This window comes from Erpetoichthys calabaricus, chromosome 16, assembly GCF_900747795.2.
Source record: "Erpetoichthys calabaricus chromosome 16, fErpCal1.3, whole genome shotgun sequence".
NCBI classification, from domain to species: Eukaryota; Metazoa; Chordata; class Cladistia; order Polypteriformes; family Polypteridae; genus Erpetoichthys; species Erpetoichthys calabaricus.
In genome coordinates, this window is record NC_041409.2 from 26,767,915 (window position 1) to 26,787,814 (window position 19,900).

At 37.5% G+C, this 19,900-nt stretch overlaps 1 protein-coding gene across 1 annotated transcript in view; it reads right to left on the reverse strand.

Moving 5' to 3' along the window:
* The window catches only part of galcb (galactosylceramidase b), a 53,526-nt gene that overhangs the window by 5,342 nt on the left and 28,284 nt on the right, over nucleotides 1–19,900 (reverse strand). Inside the window, exons 8-15 of the mRNA XM_051919809.1 lie at nucleotides 14,261–14,416; nucleotides 11,712–11,836; nucleotides 11,394–11,521; nucleotides 11,136–11,225; nucleotides 10,893–10,991; nucleotides 10,422–10,557; nucleotides 7,841–8,021; nucleotides 5,906–6,069 (exon numbers count right to left, since the gene is read on the reverse strand). Coding sequence (XP_051775769.1) covers nucleotides 5,906–6,069; nucleotides 7,841–8,021; nucleotides 10,422–10,557; nucleotides 10,893–10,991; nucleotides 11,136–11,225; nucleotides 11,394–11,521; nucleotides 11,712–11,836; nucleotides 14,261–14,416 — 1,079 coding nt within the window. The remainder of the gene's footprint in view (nucleotides 1–5,905; nucleotides 6,070–7,840; nucleotides 8,022–10,421; nucleotides 10,558–10,892; nucleotides 10,992–11,135; nucleotides 11,226–11,393; nucleotides 11,522–11,711; nucleotides 11,837–14,260; nucleotides 14,417–19,900) is intronic.

Consider the following 19,900-nt stretch of genomic DNA (forward strand, 5'->3'; position numbering starts at 1 on the left):
GAATATCATTTCTTTCTCTCTATTAAATAAACCAACTTTTTCGAATGTTTGTCCCTGTAATTTGTTAATTGTCATAGCAAAAGCTATTCTAACTGGAAACATTTTAATACGAATGGCATATCAAGATCTCCTTTGGTGTCTAATGTTATCCGCGAAAGATGTACTACATTACCTTTCTTGTCATCTGTTAAAATTTTACGTTAGAATTGTTCAACTAAGTTTGAATACAACTACAGTAATCTTGTCCTATTGCACAGCCCATCACCCAGACATAAATTACGCAATAACATTCCTATACATCCACCTTTCTACAGTAATTCGGGCCGGTGGAAGACCAAATGGTGTTAACGGTTGTAGATATTCTATGGGATATTGTAAGTTGATGTTTTCATCTTCCGCAACATCACCACCAACTGTTTCAGCAGAGTCTATTTGATACGCATTTAACCAATTTGCAATGTAACCGATCGACAATTGGACATAAGAAGTCTTCTTTTATTGGGAGCTTAACTCTTTGAGGGCTCAATAATTTTTTCCAGCAATGGTTTCACACATACAGTATATCAACATAAAACGTCTGTTGCTATGTGCTGTGGCTGCTGTTGACGCATGTTCAGCATCTGTGGCAGCAGTGGCTGCACAGGGACATCTCGATAGTCAGCATGAATGCACTGTGAGCCAGCTGCCTGCCTGTCTTCGCACAGCAGGTGGGTGGCGGTGGTGGTCGCAGTGTGATGAAATATGACGACAAGAGGTACAAACCCTAAGCGGTGGTCCTCCCAGGTGAACACTGCTGTAGGCACATCAGCTACATGAAAGAATTCAGCACCACGATCAGCTGGCGACCAATCAGATGATGCTGGTACATCATTTTCGTTTTTGATCTACATTTCCAGATCACTTGCATCAAACTCTGAGTTTGATAAGTCAGAGTCCTATTCAACGAAATTACCTAAAACATCCATGGGGTATTTTGCTTTGCACATTTGGTTTGGTCTCTTGCCAGATGTCGATGCCATTTTAGAGGTTGTTTGCTCTTCGCTACTCTTGCATGCATAGGGAATCGTGGTTAAATCAACAAAAGCTATGCAACTTTCCTTCTAGCAAAGAGTCGCACTAAAATGTAAGGGCGAGTTTTGTCGCAGTTTACAGCCGATTACTGTCTTCAACCCCTGAATACTGACAAAAGTCGACATCAGCCCTGAAAGAGTTAAAGTGAGGAAAAGGTAAAAATTTATGAGCTGAGAGTGCAGGAACTGTGTCTGACAAAAGCATTGACATCAATGAAAGGTGAGAGGACCGTGGGCGTGATTGAAAATGGTTGAGAGGAGGGCGGGACTTGAAAAAATCTCTTGGCAATAGTCTTGTTTCAAGATTTTCTTTTATAATAGAGATAGTACAGTTTATATATATAACTCAGCAAACAATCGACTTGAATCAGAACCCCCACCCCACCTGGCACTCACTCCCTTATCACCACAAGGTGTCTGAAGGTACAGCACGCATCCTGGTCAAGTCAGGCGTCAGAATAGCACACAAACCCACGAACAATCTGTACACGGTCCTCTTTCTGCTATCGATTTCTTGTTTTTAGCATTAAACATGAAACGCAGTTTATAGCATTCCATTCAGTTCTTGCTCAGCGGTATACATAGGACAAACTTCAAAAAGAATAGCAACACGTATACAGGAACATCGCAACGCCGTCAGAAGAAAGGACTCGCTTTCATTGATCTACACGCATACTAAATCAACAGGACATACATTTAACTGGGACAATGTACAAGTAAAATTTAAGGCCAGTACTAAAAGTGGCAGAGAGCTGGCCGAATCTTGGCTATCAAATGAGAACGCCATCAACAGACACTTGGACATAAATCCAGCATATGCAAACTTAAGAAGAACATGTTCATAATAAATAAAACTGTACACTCATTACCCCCCCCCCCCCATCACACTGACTTAGCCACAAATACCCCACCCCCCCCAGCGTAATGTTTTGCTATATACTGCCTTTGATTCTTGTAAGTCTAAGCATTATTCTCTGATGAAGGCCCCTGGCAGGGGTTGAAAGCTCAGGAATAAAAACTACTTTATGATACGTGATTAATTTTTTCTCCCTTTGTGGATCTCCTGCTGCAAATATGCAAACCGTACCACAGACCTACTCTTCCATATTATATTATATATATATATATATATATATATATATATATATATATATAAACTGTACTAAGACAAGTGAGACTTTTTGAAAGTACCTATATCAAGATGGGAGATGACCTACAAAATCTATACTAATAAAAGGCGAAGGAAGGAAGAAGGACGGACTGACTGACTGACTGACTGACTCACTAACTAACTAGGTGGAAGGCTGAAATTTGGCAGGCTCATTCCTTACAGCTCACGTAATCACGTGAACTGACTGTGAAGGAGAAAGGACGGCCTTATATGCCGTTCATTTATAAAACAGCGGACAGGCTGTGTAAAGGCAGCTTCACAAAAAAACAGATCCTTAACAAATTGTTACTGGTATATTTTTCCCTCAGTTTAAAAAGGTTTTCTTTTCTTCTTAATAAAAATTTAAAAGCAGAACTTCGACGCTGCAAAGCGCACCTGACTTTATTGAAAAGAAACTAAACTTGCAGCGCCGCCACTATTCAATGACACTTGCCTATCGCCTGACTTTATTGAAAAGAAACTAAACTTGCAGTGCCGCTATTCAATGACACTTGCCTAACGTCTGACTTTAATGAAAAGAAACTAAACTTGCAGTGCTGCTATTCAATGATGCGCCGCTATTCAATTACACTTGCCTTACGCCTGATGAGCCAAGAATTAGGGCGAAACACGTGTCGCGTACTCTTTGCATTATTTGACAATAAACTATTTTCAACCATTCTATGATCTGCTTCTCACAACTGAAGGCACCGTGGCTGATGTTAGCTGACTTGCTGGCCAACCATAAGCGTTACCTTGTAGGTAACCACCCATACAATCAGATTGTGATTCAGACTACGAATGCCGTGAATGTAATTACCCCGATCTACATACTAGAGAAAACCTCAATGAAGAAGAAACAGTTTGCACTATCTAAAAAGGAGAAACCCTCATTTATAAAGGTTTGCTGCAGATGACTTAACTGAAAATAAATGAATAGTTCTTATGTGTATAATACATATTTATCTATTTGACTTATGCCTTTATTCCAGCAACTTGCAACATCTGAGGTACAATTTGTTACATTACTTTTGTTTTTTGCAGCACAGGCAGGTGAAGTGACTTCCTCAGGGTCACACAGTGGTGTCAGTACCAGGATTTGAACTGACAAGCTCCGGGTTTGCTGAAATATTACTGAAGAAAGAAAAAAAACGAAAACGGGCAAATGGGGCTATGCATACAAATGTCCATCCATCCATTATCCAACCCGCTATATCCTAAATACAGGAGCCAATCCCTGCCAACACAGGGCACAAGGCAGGAAACAAACCCCGGGCAAGGTGCCAGCCCACCGCAGGGCACACACACCCACACACCACGGACAATTTAGAATCGCCAATGCACCTAACCTGCATGTCTTTGGACTGTGGGAGGAAACCGGAGTACCCGGAGGAAACCCAGACAGACACGGGGAGAACATTCAAATTCCACACAGGGACGCGAACCCGGGTCTCCTAACTGGCACCTTTCACTGCGCGCCACCATGCCGCCCGCATACAAACTTAAAAGGTTTAAATAAAACAGAAATATATACCTTTATTTTTACTTCCTTAACTTGTGGAGGGTGTATCCTGTAGCAAAGCCCTAAGTTTTTTCATGAAAGCCCCTTTCAGTCAATAAGCCTTAAAAACAGGTGTAAACCTAAACTTGCAGCACCGCTATTCAATTACACTTGCCTAACGTCTCTCCTAAGGGGAGATACTGTGGGATCTGGGCATCCGTCAAAGCACCAATCACAGGCCCGATTAGAAAGCGGGAAGCTGTGATTTGTCGTCTCCCTCCCATGTAACAACCACAGCCCGTGTTACAACGCACTATGTATATATATATGTATATGTAGATATGTGTATATGTAGATATGTATATATATGTTTACATAACCTCTTTAACACACTACTTCTCCGCTGCGAAGCGCAGGTATTTTGCTAGTAATACATAATTCTTACACTGGCTTTCACTTTCTACATCTGTCTAATCCCTTTTAGGCCTGTTGAAATAATCTAGCATCAAGTGGTACAAAGGAGGGATTCACCAAGACCACATCTTCATTTCCATCCTTTTGTACACACCGACACACACACACACACACACACACACACACACAAATATTTAAGCCATATTAGTATTGCCAACATCTCTTTGGTGTTCATAAATAAACTAGATTTATTTAGGGAAATCCATTCAATTATTGTTAAAAAAAACCCAACACTATTTTCTAGTCATGCTCCAAGCAATTGGCTACTGATCGAGACCTGCTGATTTTCATCACAAATAACCTGATTTGTGATCGGTGAATGATTTTTTCAGAATCTGCTTTTCTAAGCTTTACAGTAATTAAGTTGTAGAGTTCCTTCATGAGAAGTATTATGGTAGTTAAGGAATCACATGGGTCATTTTGCTGCCACATTTCCTGTAAATAGAAAGCAGACAGTCACACTTCTGGAAAGAGTGAAGGCAGGAATATTGGCTTTCTTATTAAAGAAAGCGGAGTAATAAACAGAGAAAAGGGAATACGAGGAGTTGGTGTTATTCATGCACAGCATGGCAGAGTGTAAGAAAGCAGCGGCATGTTTTTGGCAGAAATGAAAACAGACTGAGTTCAGACCTTTTCATTTTGTCCTTTAATTAAAATGGATACTCCTTGACCGAGTGTGGATGGTGAGGGAATTTGCATTTTGCGTTTACAGCAGCTCATATTTTTAATTTAAAAAAAGAACACAAAGAAAATTTTGCCCTCTCTGCTTAGCAAAGTATAGGGTTTTTAGCTTAAGAGCCAAATGTGTTGATTTTATTTGTAAATTTGTTAAGCATGTTAGCCTTGCATCTTCTTGATATAATTGTGCCTTGTAAATATGACAAGAAATTTTCTTTTCTTTTATGGCATATGTATTATTGAAATAAGTATTCTGTACCTGTTTTCTTAGTTTAAAAATGTTTAAGGCAATTTTATTTATTTTAGTATTTTGTATGGTCCCTGAACAATAATCCCATACAATTTATTTTGTTAATAAGAAATGAACAAGCAATACCTTTGTTCTGCAAATACAGACCATTAGGTTTTTACATGGTTGGTTAAAGAGGGGCTTAATGAAAAAGAAATTTAAAAGGATAAAGAAAACAAATGGGAATCAGTATCATAATTGGCCAGTTCAAGGAACATGAACTTGGTAATCAGCACTGGCCCTAAAAAACCTGATCAGAACATTCCTATCATTTTCCAACTGTTACTGTAATATTTTAATTATTACATTTTGACAGTGCCTATGACCAATCCAAGTTATCTGTTTATTTTTACAGGTTTGTTACTTTTAAAATTATTTAATCCCATGAGTACACCTCATTATATCTTTGCAATATACAGAGATAGAGTAGCAGTTCCAACGAGTCAGCCTCAGTATGTAAAGGGTAAAATGTAGGATTTGATTGGATGATTTAGAATGGTTTATGAATAATTATGTTCAATAATACTGTAACACTGTAAGCAAAAAGCTAAATTAATAGTAACAATAATATTATTACTACTGACTTCATAATCTTGATGTGAGTATACTGTATAATATATATCATATTTCACATAAACAGGTAATTTTGATAAAATAGTTTTTTTTCTTAATGTCCTGGGCTTCACAATAATTAAATACTTCTAAGTATAAAAAATTAAATTGTGACATTTGTTTAAACTTACGGATATCACTGGTAACTTTGTAAGTTCCTTTTGGAAATACCCAGAAGAAAACTCCTTTTGCATTACGGACTTCTCCTCCTCCTTTTGTCACTCTTCCAGCAATAAAGACTCCACCTTTGTTAATTGCCTCCATATAGACATCACAGCTAACTGTAATATTCTGCCTAAAATGGTAGAAAGAAGCCAACAAAATGTGCATAAAACAAAATAACAATTTAGCTTACAGAATTTAAATTAATGGAAAAAAATGTACTCCTTAAGCTTAGAGCACACACTGGATTATAACATCATTTTGAGTCATACAGTAGTCATACCAGGAACATCAAAGGAAAGCAATTTTAAAATAAATGGGGTTAAAACTCAAAAGTTCTCCTAATTTGCTGCCAACATTTCAACCACAATCAAGTTTACATGTCTTGAGGCAGTCAAAATGATATTGATTGGAATAAAACAACATTCATTTTGTATTAAGAAAACATGACAAATCCTTTAACCATAAAATCAATTTGATTTATGTTCATGGCTGTTGTTAGGACTAAATGCACCAGTCAAATGAAAAAGCTATAATGTTAATTTTTCGCTCTATCCCAACTGTCAGACAGAGCTCTAACTGTATTTAATATCTGACCTCATGCCAGTCCAATCTGCTGCAGCAGTTTCAATTCGTTTAGATTAAGCTGAACTTCAGCATCATCATCTCAAATGAAGAGTTCTTGATAGGTTCTGTTGCATAAGGAGTCTAGTGACCCTAAAATTTCACAAGCAGGCTGCGAAGTGTCAAGTGGTGACTTGGAGAAAGAGGAGGTCCCACCATGCTGTTAATTGTGTTACAAAACTAAAAGCTAGGATTTGTAAATGTGTAGGAGGAGGTCAATCTGCACAATCTATTTCTGATTTGTAGATGCATGTGCTTTGTTACCATCTTTTACAAGAGTGCCTGCAGATCCTGCAATGGAGACTTCTGTTAGTATCAAACTGTCAGCTCTTGGCTGAATTTGGTGGGTCGGCCAGTCCTGGACAAATTGATAATCGTTTAAAATGTATACCAACTGTAGATGAGTCTCCTAATAGTGGAATGATTCATTTTGAAATAACTCAGCAATCTTTTAAAATCATTTGCCTGGCTCATAGGTGTCCACAACTTTCTTTCTGGCAGATTTAGAGAGCTCTTTTGATCTTGGCATGATGACACCATAACCATCTATATCAAAGAGAACTCCAAATCCTAGATATCTGTGGTGCGCCTGCATACTCCCTAAGGAGGTGCTAGTCTTTGGCACCTGATCTGGAACACCCGATCCTACTTTTATGGATTTGTAGTGGTAGTAAATGTATGGCTTTGCTTACTTTTTCCATTTGACAAACCGATTTTTCTTAATATAGATTACGAGAATGAATACAACATATTAGTTTTATGGATCGTTTATTCAAGTATATAACCTTAATCTGTAGGCACTGTCTGCACGAAGATCCAATGTTTACTTGTATACTTTCTTTTTCACATGACTCTACACAGTAAGAAACTGGGCACTTATAAATTAATTTTAATGAAAAGAAGTTACTGACCACAATGGAAACCTAACTAGAAATGGCAGCCTTGACCATAAAAGATCATATAAAAACCATAAATCAGAATGGCAGGTTTCTTTTTACAGAGTCTTCAACAGTGTGAGCCAATATATGCCTAATACTGTACAGTTTAAAATGATAGAATTTTTTTTACCAAATAAACTGAATTAAATAAAAGTCCAAATTCATTTTGTAAATACTGTAGCCTGCGGTGGGTTGGCACCCTGCCCAGGATTGTTTCCTGCCTTGTGCCCTGTGTTGGCTGGGATTGGCTCCAGCAGACCCCCGTGACCCTGTGTTCGGATTCAGCGGGTTGGAAAATGGATGGATGGATGGACATACTGTAGCTATTATTATTATACATACCAATTATAATCCCCAATAACACTAATCGTTTGATCAGCATCTGCAACCCATGTAACTGGACGCTGAATGAGAACTTGACGCAGAGTAAATACATGGTCCCCAGGATCAGATGTATTAATAAAATACTCAAAAACACCAGTCTGATCAGCAAAGTATGGAGCTTCGGAGAAATTAGGGTTTCCTGTTAATGAAAAACAGTAAAGCAGCAATGAAGTTAAGTATTATCACCACCTTATCTTAATGTACTGTGAATATAAAATGCAGGAGTTACAACATGCAATCAAATTTCATAGAAAATTTCATTGAATAATGGCAGTCCGGGAGTTTAGTCAGCATGCCCTTCCTTCATCATTGGATATTCAGTCCTAGAGGATACTTTGTTCTATACAGATTAACTTGCTGTCCCTTATTCTCCCTATTTGTGTCTAATGGACCTGGCCGTGTCTCAAGAAATTGTCAGTTCAGGTTTCATTTGTTTAAATTTGTACCAATAGTCCCTGTGACATTTTAGTTAATTCCCAAGTACTACCAGTCCAGTCGACAGAAATAATCTTTCAAAATGTCTCATGAGTACACTTCTGGGTCTCTGGGAGAGGAACCCACTACATGTCTAAGTCAATTTGATTGACTGTACTTTAAACAAACATGGAAGTCCCCTCATCTTGTCAAACTGCCCACCTTATACTGGAGAGTGAGGCCCGGCTTTACCATTCAGGAACCTCATGTCACTGCTTGTATGAGAAATCTCATTTATTTCAACCAGTACCCAGCCACTCATGACTATAAGCGAGGATAGGGAAATAACATGACCAATAAGTAAAGCCACTGCTTTTTCAACACTTACTGATACTATGATCCCTAAATTGTGGCTGCTGCACCAATTAATTCTCAATATCACAATTAATTCACTTGGGGCAACTGTTCCTTGGCATCTATAAACAGAAAGTCACTCTTTTCCAGGAGATGACCATAAACTTACATCAGCTAATTCTCATGATGGCCACATCACACTTCTCTGAGAACCACTCGATTGCACATTGGGTATCACAGTCTGATCAGACCAAGAAGACATCATCATCCTCTAATAGCAGGACCCAAATACCATGTCCATGAAAATTATAAGCAGGAAGGAGGCAAGACGCATCCATTTTAGACTTAGCTTGATGCCATATATGTGAACCAAGTCCCCACTCTGCACAACACAGGGACCAAATAAAACACAACAGCAGCCCCTGGAAACCATATCTTTGCAGTAGCTTCTGAAAGATACCAAGGGGTATTTAGCTTTGTTCAACTGTATAAACTACATGTATACAAACTCCTGAGACCCCCTCAAACATCCACTCAAGAACCAGGAGTGATTTCAGTAATGAATATGCATTTTTCCTCTGGAATATGAGATTCAATTATCAGATAAAGGCTTTTCTAGGAAGGCTGAGATGTGTCACCCTTTGATTACCGGCACCAGTGGCATTTCTGCATTAAGGGCCAGTATCACACTGCCCCACCAGACATTGTGCAAAACAGGTAACAAATTTACTAATTTATTACATTGTTTATAACAGCTCTCAGCTTTGTCTTCTTAAGCATTTCTTCAAGCATATGCTCAAATTTCTTACCCAGGAAAATATTGCTTTTTGTAGTATATGAAATTGTCATCTATTTGCCCTTCAGCATTCTAGTGTCACATGTGCAACCTGAATTTTCCATTTTACTATTACATTGAGGACTGTTTTTTAATTGTATGTTTGTGCTTTTAGTGGGGTTGCCACAATTAATCAACTAAAAATTTGATTTGAATTATATTTTCTTTATTGACTAGTTGTTCCTGCCCCAGATTGTGTGCTGGCATAATACGACTCTCTGTGGGTATTTCACCTAAACATCATATATAAAATTAACTGCAAGAGCTTTGTATTTCTGAGCTTTTTGAAAGAATTCTTCAGTTTTTGAATCTCCAATACATAGTATTTGAATAAAGACTTGACATGGTGTGCTCCACCCTGGATTACTTATTTGCCTGAAAATTGCAGATCTTAGAATTGAGAAAAATAATTCTTAAATAACTTTGATGGGCTGATGCTGTGTCCAGTGATTGTTTCTACCTTGCGCCCTAGGCTCTACTGTCCTGGAACCCTGCTTGCGACAGATCAGGTTTAGAAAACGGATAGATAGATGAAATTCTTAAGTGGGATCTGAATCCATTTTTTGAATTGGATAAACATCTTTAAAGCTAAAGTTGCAGGAGCACATGTATGACAAGCCATTTTAAAATTTCATGCCTTGTACCATATTATACAAGTCTCAACCTGTCTTAATCCAATTCAGGATTGTATGGGCTGGAGCCTATCCAGATGGTATTGAGCAAAAGACACCCTTGGACTAGGCCCCCGTCCATCACAGTGACAAATCACACATACACAGGCTGATTTAGAATCTCCAGTTAACCAGATCTTCTCATCTTTGAGGATGTGAGGTGAAGACCAGAGTACCTGGAGGAAATCACACACAGACAAAGAGAGAATGTATCAAATCTACACAGATAAGGACTGGACAGGGATTTCGAACCCAGGATACTTACGAACATTAAAATCATCCATATACTTTTTAGGAAAAGGCTGGGAGTCAGGTGGCTTTGAATGATTTCCTTTTAAACCTGTCTTAAGTGTTGTTAACGTATATACTTCATCCTCTTGAAGGTTGATTGTAAAAGTGCCCCCCCGATAACTAAAAAAATAAATACTCAGAATAAATATAAAATTACATAAAAAAAGATGTTAACAGTGATCATATATTGGGATTAAAATATTTAGCATCCAGTTTATAAAGAAGAACAGTTTATTCAGTATTTTAAGGTCAAAACTGACATTCTCTGTTAACTGTAATCCAGGAGGCTTTTGTATTAATAACACTCCATATATTTTAGGGAAATAAGCACATCATGTTAGTTCAATTTTAAACTAAAATTTCAAAATAGAGCTTAATGAAACAAATGTAAAATATGTGAAAATATATTTTTATGCTTTTAAAACATAAAACATTTTTATTTTTGGCTTCTCACCTTAATTGGAGCGAGTTTCTCAAAGAATACAGGGTTGTTGGTTTTGAAAGCAAATCTCGAGTGCCATACCTGAAGCTCTGTAAGAGTAGTCTGAAATACAGAAGTACATTTTATGTTTGAAATGTGTTCAAGTTTATTAAAAATAAAACACATAAAATGCCAGATTAGTATAATCTGTAAAAAAAAGAATGACAAATGTACAAATAATGCATTTTAATTGGCACTCATACTTACAAATGATCCTTTTAAAAAGAACGTGGCAGTCTGTGCAGAAACATTGTATGCTGGCAATGGTGGCCTTATGCACACAGAGTGATTACGGGTCTGCAAGGCAAATACTTAAATTATTTAAATATTTGTACCTTTCAATTTTATTTCTTGTAATACTTTACATGAAGTGTCCATAAAACCAGTTCAGAAATATTACTCTTAAACTTCATACACTGCTTTATCCTTAGTATTAAGAATTACTGATACTAAACAAACAAATACCATGGTTTCTATGATGACAGTGAGATTTCCTAATCCATCTGTTAAAGCAACATAACTTCCTCCACTTTGTAGATGGCCAACAGTTTGAAGATAGAACCATCCAGGCTCTGTAAACTGTGTAGTGTGAGCTTAAACAGAAAAAGAAATAATAATTTAGGTTGGGCAGATGTAAATTGTATTTTCCAAGAAATAAATATACTGTAAGATTTTAAAAAATCAATTTTAAATACTATTATACTGTCTACAGAATAGAAATTGGCTCTAAATTACACTCATTTTGAAAATTAAAGAATCAATCATATTGTAATATAAGTATACCTGTTATCCAAATAGGAGACTCTACAACATAATTTCCACTCCATGGTTCCTGTGCAGTCATCAGTCCATCTTGTCCAAATGGCAAGTCTTGATAATAACTAGCAACCAGGTTCCATGATATAGTTCTATAAAATGGGAAACAAAACAAAATGTTTTAAAATTGCCAAAAGAAATCTGAGTACATAAAAAAATGAAACTAATCACTATGTGTAAAATATAATATTTATATTATTAATATTTACTAGCCAACCCGCAGCGTAGCATATGCCGCATAATTATTTATTGATGGGTGAACACTTCCTGAAAGACACAGTTGTCCAAATGGGGTGGGTTTGAGGATACGACTGTGAGTGAGTGAAAAGATGGAACTCTGGAGAGAGCAACATACAGTTGTCCGTGACTGAAAGCTGGTTTTGGTAGATACAGGCATATCTTTTTGAAAGTTTGGCCCTGTGCCTTATTAATTGTCATTGCAAAGGCTAATCTAACAGGAAATTGTCTACGCGTAAAAGTAAAAGGCAAATTTGAATCTGATGGGGTCAGGGAAATCCGGGGAATATGGACAGTTTATGAGGAAGCAGCTGCGATAGTTTTATACTCCAGTACATTGCGGTGAATGCTGGTAACAGTCAGGTGGGCGGGCAGGCGGGCAAGCCAACAAAAACACTATGCTCTTAGTATGGTATGAATCAGGTTTATGTAGACAAAAGGTTTTCCCTGTTCCTGCAGGACCATCTAAGAAGAAGCATGTTTGTCGTGGATGGGAATCGCTGTATGCAGCATGTAAAACAGTTTGCGAGGGTGGAGATGGTCGTGCGTATCCCATGACGCGGGAGGAGTGTTAGAGTTGGTGGGCTCTGTCGTACATATCCCATGGTCTCTGTCTTGCGTGCCATGGCCGGCTCCTTAGTGAATTGTTGGTGGGCATGGCTCTGTCATGTGTATCCCATGGTGGGCTGCTTAGTGAATTATATATATATATATATATATATATATATATATATAGATATAGATATAGAGAGAGAGAGCATTCCGCTGTGGCAACCCCTAACGGGAGCAGCCAGAAGAAGAAATAGTGAAATTACAGTAATCCCTCCTCGATCGCGGGGGTTGCGTTCCAAAACCCCCCGCGAAAGCTGAAAATCGTGAAGTAGAAACCATGTTTATATGGTTATTTTTATATTGTCATGCTTGGGTCACAGATTTGCACGGAAACACAGGAGGTTGTAGAGAGACAGGAACGTTATTCAAACACTGCAAACAAACATTTGTCTCTTTTTCAAAAGTTTAAACTGTGCTCCATGACAAGACAGAGATGACAGTTCTGTCTCACAATTAAAAGAATGCAAACATACCTTCCTCTTCAAAGGAGTGCACGTCAGGAGCAGAGAATGTCAGAGAGAGAGAGTGAAAAGCAAACAAATCAATACGGCTGTTTGGCTTTTAAGTATGCGAAGCACCGCCGCACAAAGCAGTTGCAAGGAAGGCAGCAGCTCACACCCCCTCCCGTCAGGAGCAGAGAATGTCAGAAAGAGCGAGAGAGAGAGAGAGAAATAGAAACAGATAAAACAATCAAAAATCAATACGTGCCCTTCGAGCTTTTAAGTATGCGAAGCACCGTGCAGCATGTCGCTTCACGAAGCAGCTGCACAGAAGGGAGCAACGTGAAGATAATCTTTCAGGATTTTTGACGAGCGTCCGTATCGTCTAGGTGTGCGAACAGCCCCCCTGCTCACACCCCCTCCGTCAGGAGCAGAGAATGTCAGAGCAAGAGAGAGAGAGAGAGAAAAGTAAAAATCAATACGTGCTGTTTGATCTTTTATGTATGCGAAGCACCGTGCAGGAAGCATGTCACTTGATAAAGCAGCCATATGTAAGCCCAGCAAAGAAGAGAGCAATGTGAAGGTAATCTTTCAGCGTTTCTTGAGGAGCGGCCATATCCTCTAGGGGTGCGAAGAGCCCCCGTGCTCACAATATATTTGAGGAGTTTTATTTAATAGGTAATACGCGCTCTGGTTGGGTAGCTTCTCAGCAATCTGCCAATAGCGTCCCTTGTATGAAATCAACTGGGCAAACCAACTGAGGAAGCATGTACCAGAAATTAAAAGACCCATTGTCCGCAGAAATCCGCGAACCAGCAAAAAATCCGCGATATATATTTAAATATGCTTACATATAAAATCCACGATAGAGTGAAGCCACGAAAGTCGAAGCGCGATATAGCGAGGGATTACTGTATAACAAATAACATTACATTTATTATACAGCACTTTCTTGAAAGTTAATATATATATATATATATATATATATATATATATATATATATATATTGTTCTTTACATGGCATGCAGGCATACTGTGACTAGGTCTTTTGACTTTGTTATAATTCACCATGGGCCCCTCAGAGGTTTATTTTATCCAGGAACACTTCTGACTGGTGTTTTGTTTTCCTCTCTTCTATAGGCAGTTACAGATTCAGAAATATTCTATAAGTAAAAATTTACTAATGCTATTGGCACAAACTGTGAATATAAAAGTTGTTCACGTACGAAGTCATTAGTCCATTTACATAGTTTTGATTAAGAATCCGAGCCCAACAACCACCGCCAACGTTGTCATTGAAGGTGCTGTAATCTTCTGAAGACCAGAGAGTTTTGTTTGTCTTTATGGCATCTCCAACAGTATAAGTACCTGGATAATGTACTCTGCAGAAAAACAATATGTTCAAATATTATAAAAAAAAATGTTTATATTAAAGATACAGTATATTAAAAATATCCATATTTAAACATACTAAAACATGCACCAATTTACATAAATGTTTATACATAAAATCCGTGTTTAAAAATGTATCAACTCCCTCTACAAATTTTCTTTACTGCTGCATATTTTTCACCAAGAATTTAGTCAGAAATGTTCATGGTTTGCTGGGAATGTAATGGGAAACAAAAATAAAATCCAAATTCATTTGTTTGTGTGTATAATTATTAATCAGGCAGTTACTGGATGTGAAAAATGTATTAACCCCACTCAATTAAAGGGATAATAGATGTTTAAAAATCTTGTGGCAGCCAGGCCTAAAGGCGGATGGCCTTGCCCAGTATAAATCGGACTAATTTTGACTCTACCATCTGGTTTTCCAAGTACAGTGTGTTCTAAATGAAAGAAAGTCATAAAGGTCTTCAGACTAAGATTGTTGATGTCTGTCGGTCTGAAAAGGATTCCAATACATTTTTTTAAGCCTTGGGGCTTCAACAAGCCACAATTAAGCCATGACATTTACATGGATAAAATTTAGAGCTGTAGTCACTTGGAATGCCTGATCTGCCAAATTTACAAGGCATATAATTTTGAATGAAGTCATATGAAACCCAAGAACAAACTGTTAACTCTGGATTAAATGGTAAGAACCTTATAACAATGGCCAAGATTTTTTGCTGTGGTATCAAAGGTTGCTAAATTGTAAAGTGCCATTAATTCTGCTTGTACTGTATCAGAGGCTTCCATATAACATCCTTTTGTGAGCTAATATTAAAATGCATCTGGGTCATGTATTAAAACAATGGGGGGAAAAAGTCTGAATGTTTAAAGATAAACAAATTTACACTTTCAAACTGCCTAGTCAAAATCTGAACCTAAAGCCCACTTCACTGGAATACTGGGCCTGGACTCTGCCTATGCTCCCTTCTTTTTGAGTCCGTAGTCCCCTTTGAAAGTGTCTGCTGCTGTGCAATGTTAAATGTTCTTCACTCAGGTGATGGGGGGCACTAGGGGAGTCTAACTAGAGGTCTTCGCTCTATCATCAAGCCCATTTAACTTTGTGTTCTAAAGTCTTAGAATGTTTATTGCTTTGTCATCTTTATTTATTGCTTTGCATTTCCCGGATTCTGTTTTTCTTCTTGCATGTCAACGTTTATTTTTTTTAATAGTTTGCTTCCCAAACTATGTACATTGGTTAAGTGCAAATCATTTTAACTAGTTTACAACAGCTCCTATTCCATCAGCTAATTCAGCTCTGTACTGCCAATTGCACTTTAAAAGGGCAGTACAAACACACTGCCATCCTTCTGGTTGTATTTTTCCATCTTGTGTTTTGACCACTGCCTGTTTTTTGATTCTTACACTTGGACTATGTACATTAATAAACTACAGCTTATTTCATCCAGTTTACAACAGCTTCGGTTTCACTGGTACATCCAGGTCTATTCCTCCCAATTTTTGTTAGCACTGCCAGGTGCTCTGCAGTCTTTTGAGTGTCTCGACAGTACCCATGACAAGTCTAATGATACGCACTCAGCCAGCATCATTGAGCTACATTAAGCTCACACCTTCATCTCTGGGCTAGTCAGAACAGCACCTACCCGACAATACCGAGATGCTGTAGCAGGTCCTGAAATTGATGCTTTCATGCCCAGAATTAAACAAATGTTACTAAATTGAAACCAGATCTGTAAGAAGGAGTATGCCTAAGTTCCATTAAAGCACTGTATAAGAATAATAAATTAAAGTAAGCTCTGGTACAAGTTACTGCTTGTAAAGATAGATTAATCCATAACTGGCATATATTAAACACCAATAATTTAATTAAAGTTACTACTTTAGATGAACAATGTATTAAAACTGTAAAAACAGATCATAGATTAAACAAAAAATACACACAGAGCGGCGCTAATAAAAATAACTTAATTCCTGTTCCCTATATCAATAACGCACATATTATTCATCTCTGCTCCTCCGAAACATTGAATATGGCACTATTAAATATTAGAGCTTTAACTAACAAGACGTTTTTTATCAACGATCTTATTAGTGATAAAAAAATAGATTTTATTGCACTAAGTGAAACGTGGCTTAGCTCAGATGGCGCAGCTGTTTTAATCGAATCTGCGCCTCCGGATTACAGTTTTACTCGTGCAGATCGCCAAGCAAAGAGAGGGGGCGGCTTGGCAAACATTTACTCAAGCAGGTTAAAATGTAAAAATATCAGTTTTGGTAAATTCAAGTCTTTTGAGTATCTCGCCATTGTTATTCAGGGAGATTCTCACGTTCTAGTATTATCCGTGTATAGACCTCCAAAATTCAACGCGTCTTTCTTTGAGGAATTCTCTGACTTGATGTCAATCTTAATTACGAACTATGACACACTCTTAATAGTCGGCGACTTTAAATTTTCATATAGATAATCAATGTGACCAAAAAGTAAAAGAATTTATGAACCTCCTGGACTCTTTTGATTTGAGACAGCTCGTTAATCAGCCTACACATAAAGCAGGTCATACGTTAGACTTAGTAATTACTAAAGGACTAAAAGTTGATATAAAGCAGGTCATTGATACGGGTCTATCAGACCATTTTCTTCTACTTTTTAATATAGAAATAATGATAGAAAACACTCATGAGAAGCATATTGTTAAAAAAAAACGCTTCTTTGGCTAATAAGCAACTTTAAAACTTACAAACATTCTAACCAATCAGTCCGTTTATAGTGCCTATAGCACTATAATAGCGAGGAGAATGTAAATAGTAAGGTAGAAAGATTTAATACTAAAGTGAGAGCTGCTGTTGACATAGTTGCACCTGAAAAGACAGTTAAAAAATCTTCTAGCATTGTTATACCATGGAAGACCCAGAGTGTCTGATTTAAAGAGAACATGCCGTAGAGCTGAGCGTAAATGGAGGAAAACTAAACTAACTATTGACTATGAAATATTAAAAGTTAAAATAACAGAATACAATAACACAGTCCATCTTGAGAGGCGCTGCTATTTCTCGAAGATTATAAATAACAATGCTAGTAATCCCAGAGTCTTATTTTCGACGATTGATCATCTGTTAAACCAGGTAACTCAAAGGAATGCCTCCTAAGTACTTCCAGTAAAACCTGTGAGGCTATCGCTGTATTTTTCAATCAAAAAATTAATGATATTAGAAATAACATAGTATATCTCCCCAACACTAAGGATCCTCCGAAACCCCAGTACTCCATAATAAACAAATTAAAGTCTTTCACTAGGATAGATTTACCTGATTTACATAAAATAATTTCTCAAATGAAACCCTCCACCTGTGCCCTTGACCCAATACCAACAAATTTTTTCAAAGAAGTATCGGGTGTGCTTATTGATAATGTTCTTGACATAGTAAATTCGTCATTAGATACGGGGGTCTTCCCAGACTGTCTTAAGACTGCGGTAGTTAAACTACTTAAGAAAAATAATCTCGACCCCTCTGCTCTTGAAAATTATAGACCCATCTCTAACCTGCCTTTCTTAAGTAAAATTCTAGAGAAGGCAGTCATTATACAGTTAAATGAGCACCTCAATAAACATGCTATTCTTGATAAATTTCAGTCAGGTTTTAGAACAAATCACAGCACAGAAACTGCACTCGTTAAAGTAGTAAATGACTTGCAGATAAATGCAGACAGAGGCCATTTATCTGATCTCATCCTCTTAGATCTGAGTGCCGCATTTGACACCATTGATCATAATATTCTTAGAAATCGCCTTAGTCAATGGGTGGGCCTCTCTGGCAGTGTCTTAAATTGGTTTGAATCCTACCTGGCAGGGAGAAAATTCTTTGTTAGTTGTGGTAATTATAACTCAAAGACACATGATATCCTATATGGTGTTCCACAAGGCTCTATCCTGGGTCCGCTGCTCTTCTCAATCTACATGCTTCCATTAGGTCAGATTATCTCAGGACATAACGTGAGCTACCACAGCTATGCTGATGACACACAGCTGTATGTATCAATAGCACCTGATGACCCCAAATCTCTTGATTCGCTAACACAATGTCTAACCTGTATCTCAGAATGGATGAATAGCAACTTTCTCAAATTAAATAAAGAAAAAACCGAAATCTTAGTGATTGGCAATAATGGATACAATGAGGCTATTAGAAATAAACTGGATGCATTAGGATTAAAAGTGAAATCGGAGGTAAAAAGCTTAGGGGTAACCGTTGATTGTAATCTGAATTTTAAATCGCATATTAATAAGATCACTAGGACAGCATTTTTTCACCTAAGAAACATAGCAAAAGTTAGACCTCTTATATCATCGAAAGATGCAGAGAAATTAGTTCATGCATTTGTCTTCAGTCGGCTAGATTACTGTAACGCACTCCTCTCAGGACTACCCAAAAAAGACATCAATCGTTTGCAATTAGTGCAGAATGCAGCTGCTAGAATCCTTACCAGGAAAAGAAAATCCGAACACATTTCTCCAGTTTTGATGTCACTACACTGGTTACCTGTGTCATTCAGAATTGACTTTAAAATTCTGCTTATGGTTTATAAAGCTTTAAATAATCTCGACCCGTTTTATATATCGGAATGTCTGACACCTTATATTCCAAATCGTAACCTCAGATCCTCAACTGAGTGTCTCCTTAGAATTCCAAGAGCAAAACTTAAAAGAAGTGGTGAGGCGGCATTCTGCTGTTATGCACCTAAAATCTGGAATAGCCTGCCAGTAGGAATTCGCCAGGCTAATACAGTGGAGCACTTTAAAAAACTACTGAAAACACATTATTTTAACATGGCCTTCTCATAACTTCACTGTAATTTAATCCTGATACTCTGTATATCCAATTCATTATAATAACTATTCATTCAAAATCTGTACTAACCCCTACTCTCTCTTCTGTTTCCTTTTCCGGTGTCCTGTTGGTGGTGGCGCTACCCAAAGCACCATGATGATCCAACAATGATGGATAGATTAAAAGCCAGAAGTCTATATGACCATCAGCATCAAGTGACTCCGTGAAAACCCGAACTACAAAGAGGACTATTTCATTTATGTTAGGTAGAATGCCCAGAGGGGACTGGGCGGTCTCGTGGCCTGGAACCCCTACAGATTTTATTTTTTTCTCCAGCCTTCTGGAGTTTTTTTTTGTTTTTTCTGTCCACCCTGGCCATCGGACCATACTCCTTTCTATGTTAACTAATGTTGTCTTATTTTAATTTCTTATTTGTCTTTTATTTTTCTTTTCCTCATTATGTAAAGCTCTTTGAGCTACTTTTTGTATGAAAATGTGCTATATAAATAAATGTTGTTGTTGTTGTAGATTTTCACAGCAAATATTGATTATTGCAATATCTGTAATAAATATAGAAGTATCAATCTTTTGTATTATTTGTTCAATCAAAGTATTTTTAATTCAATATTAGGCTTTGATTGCTG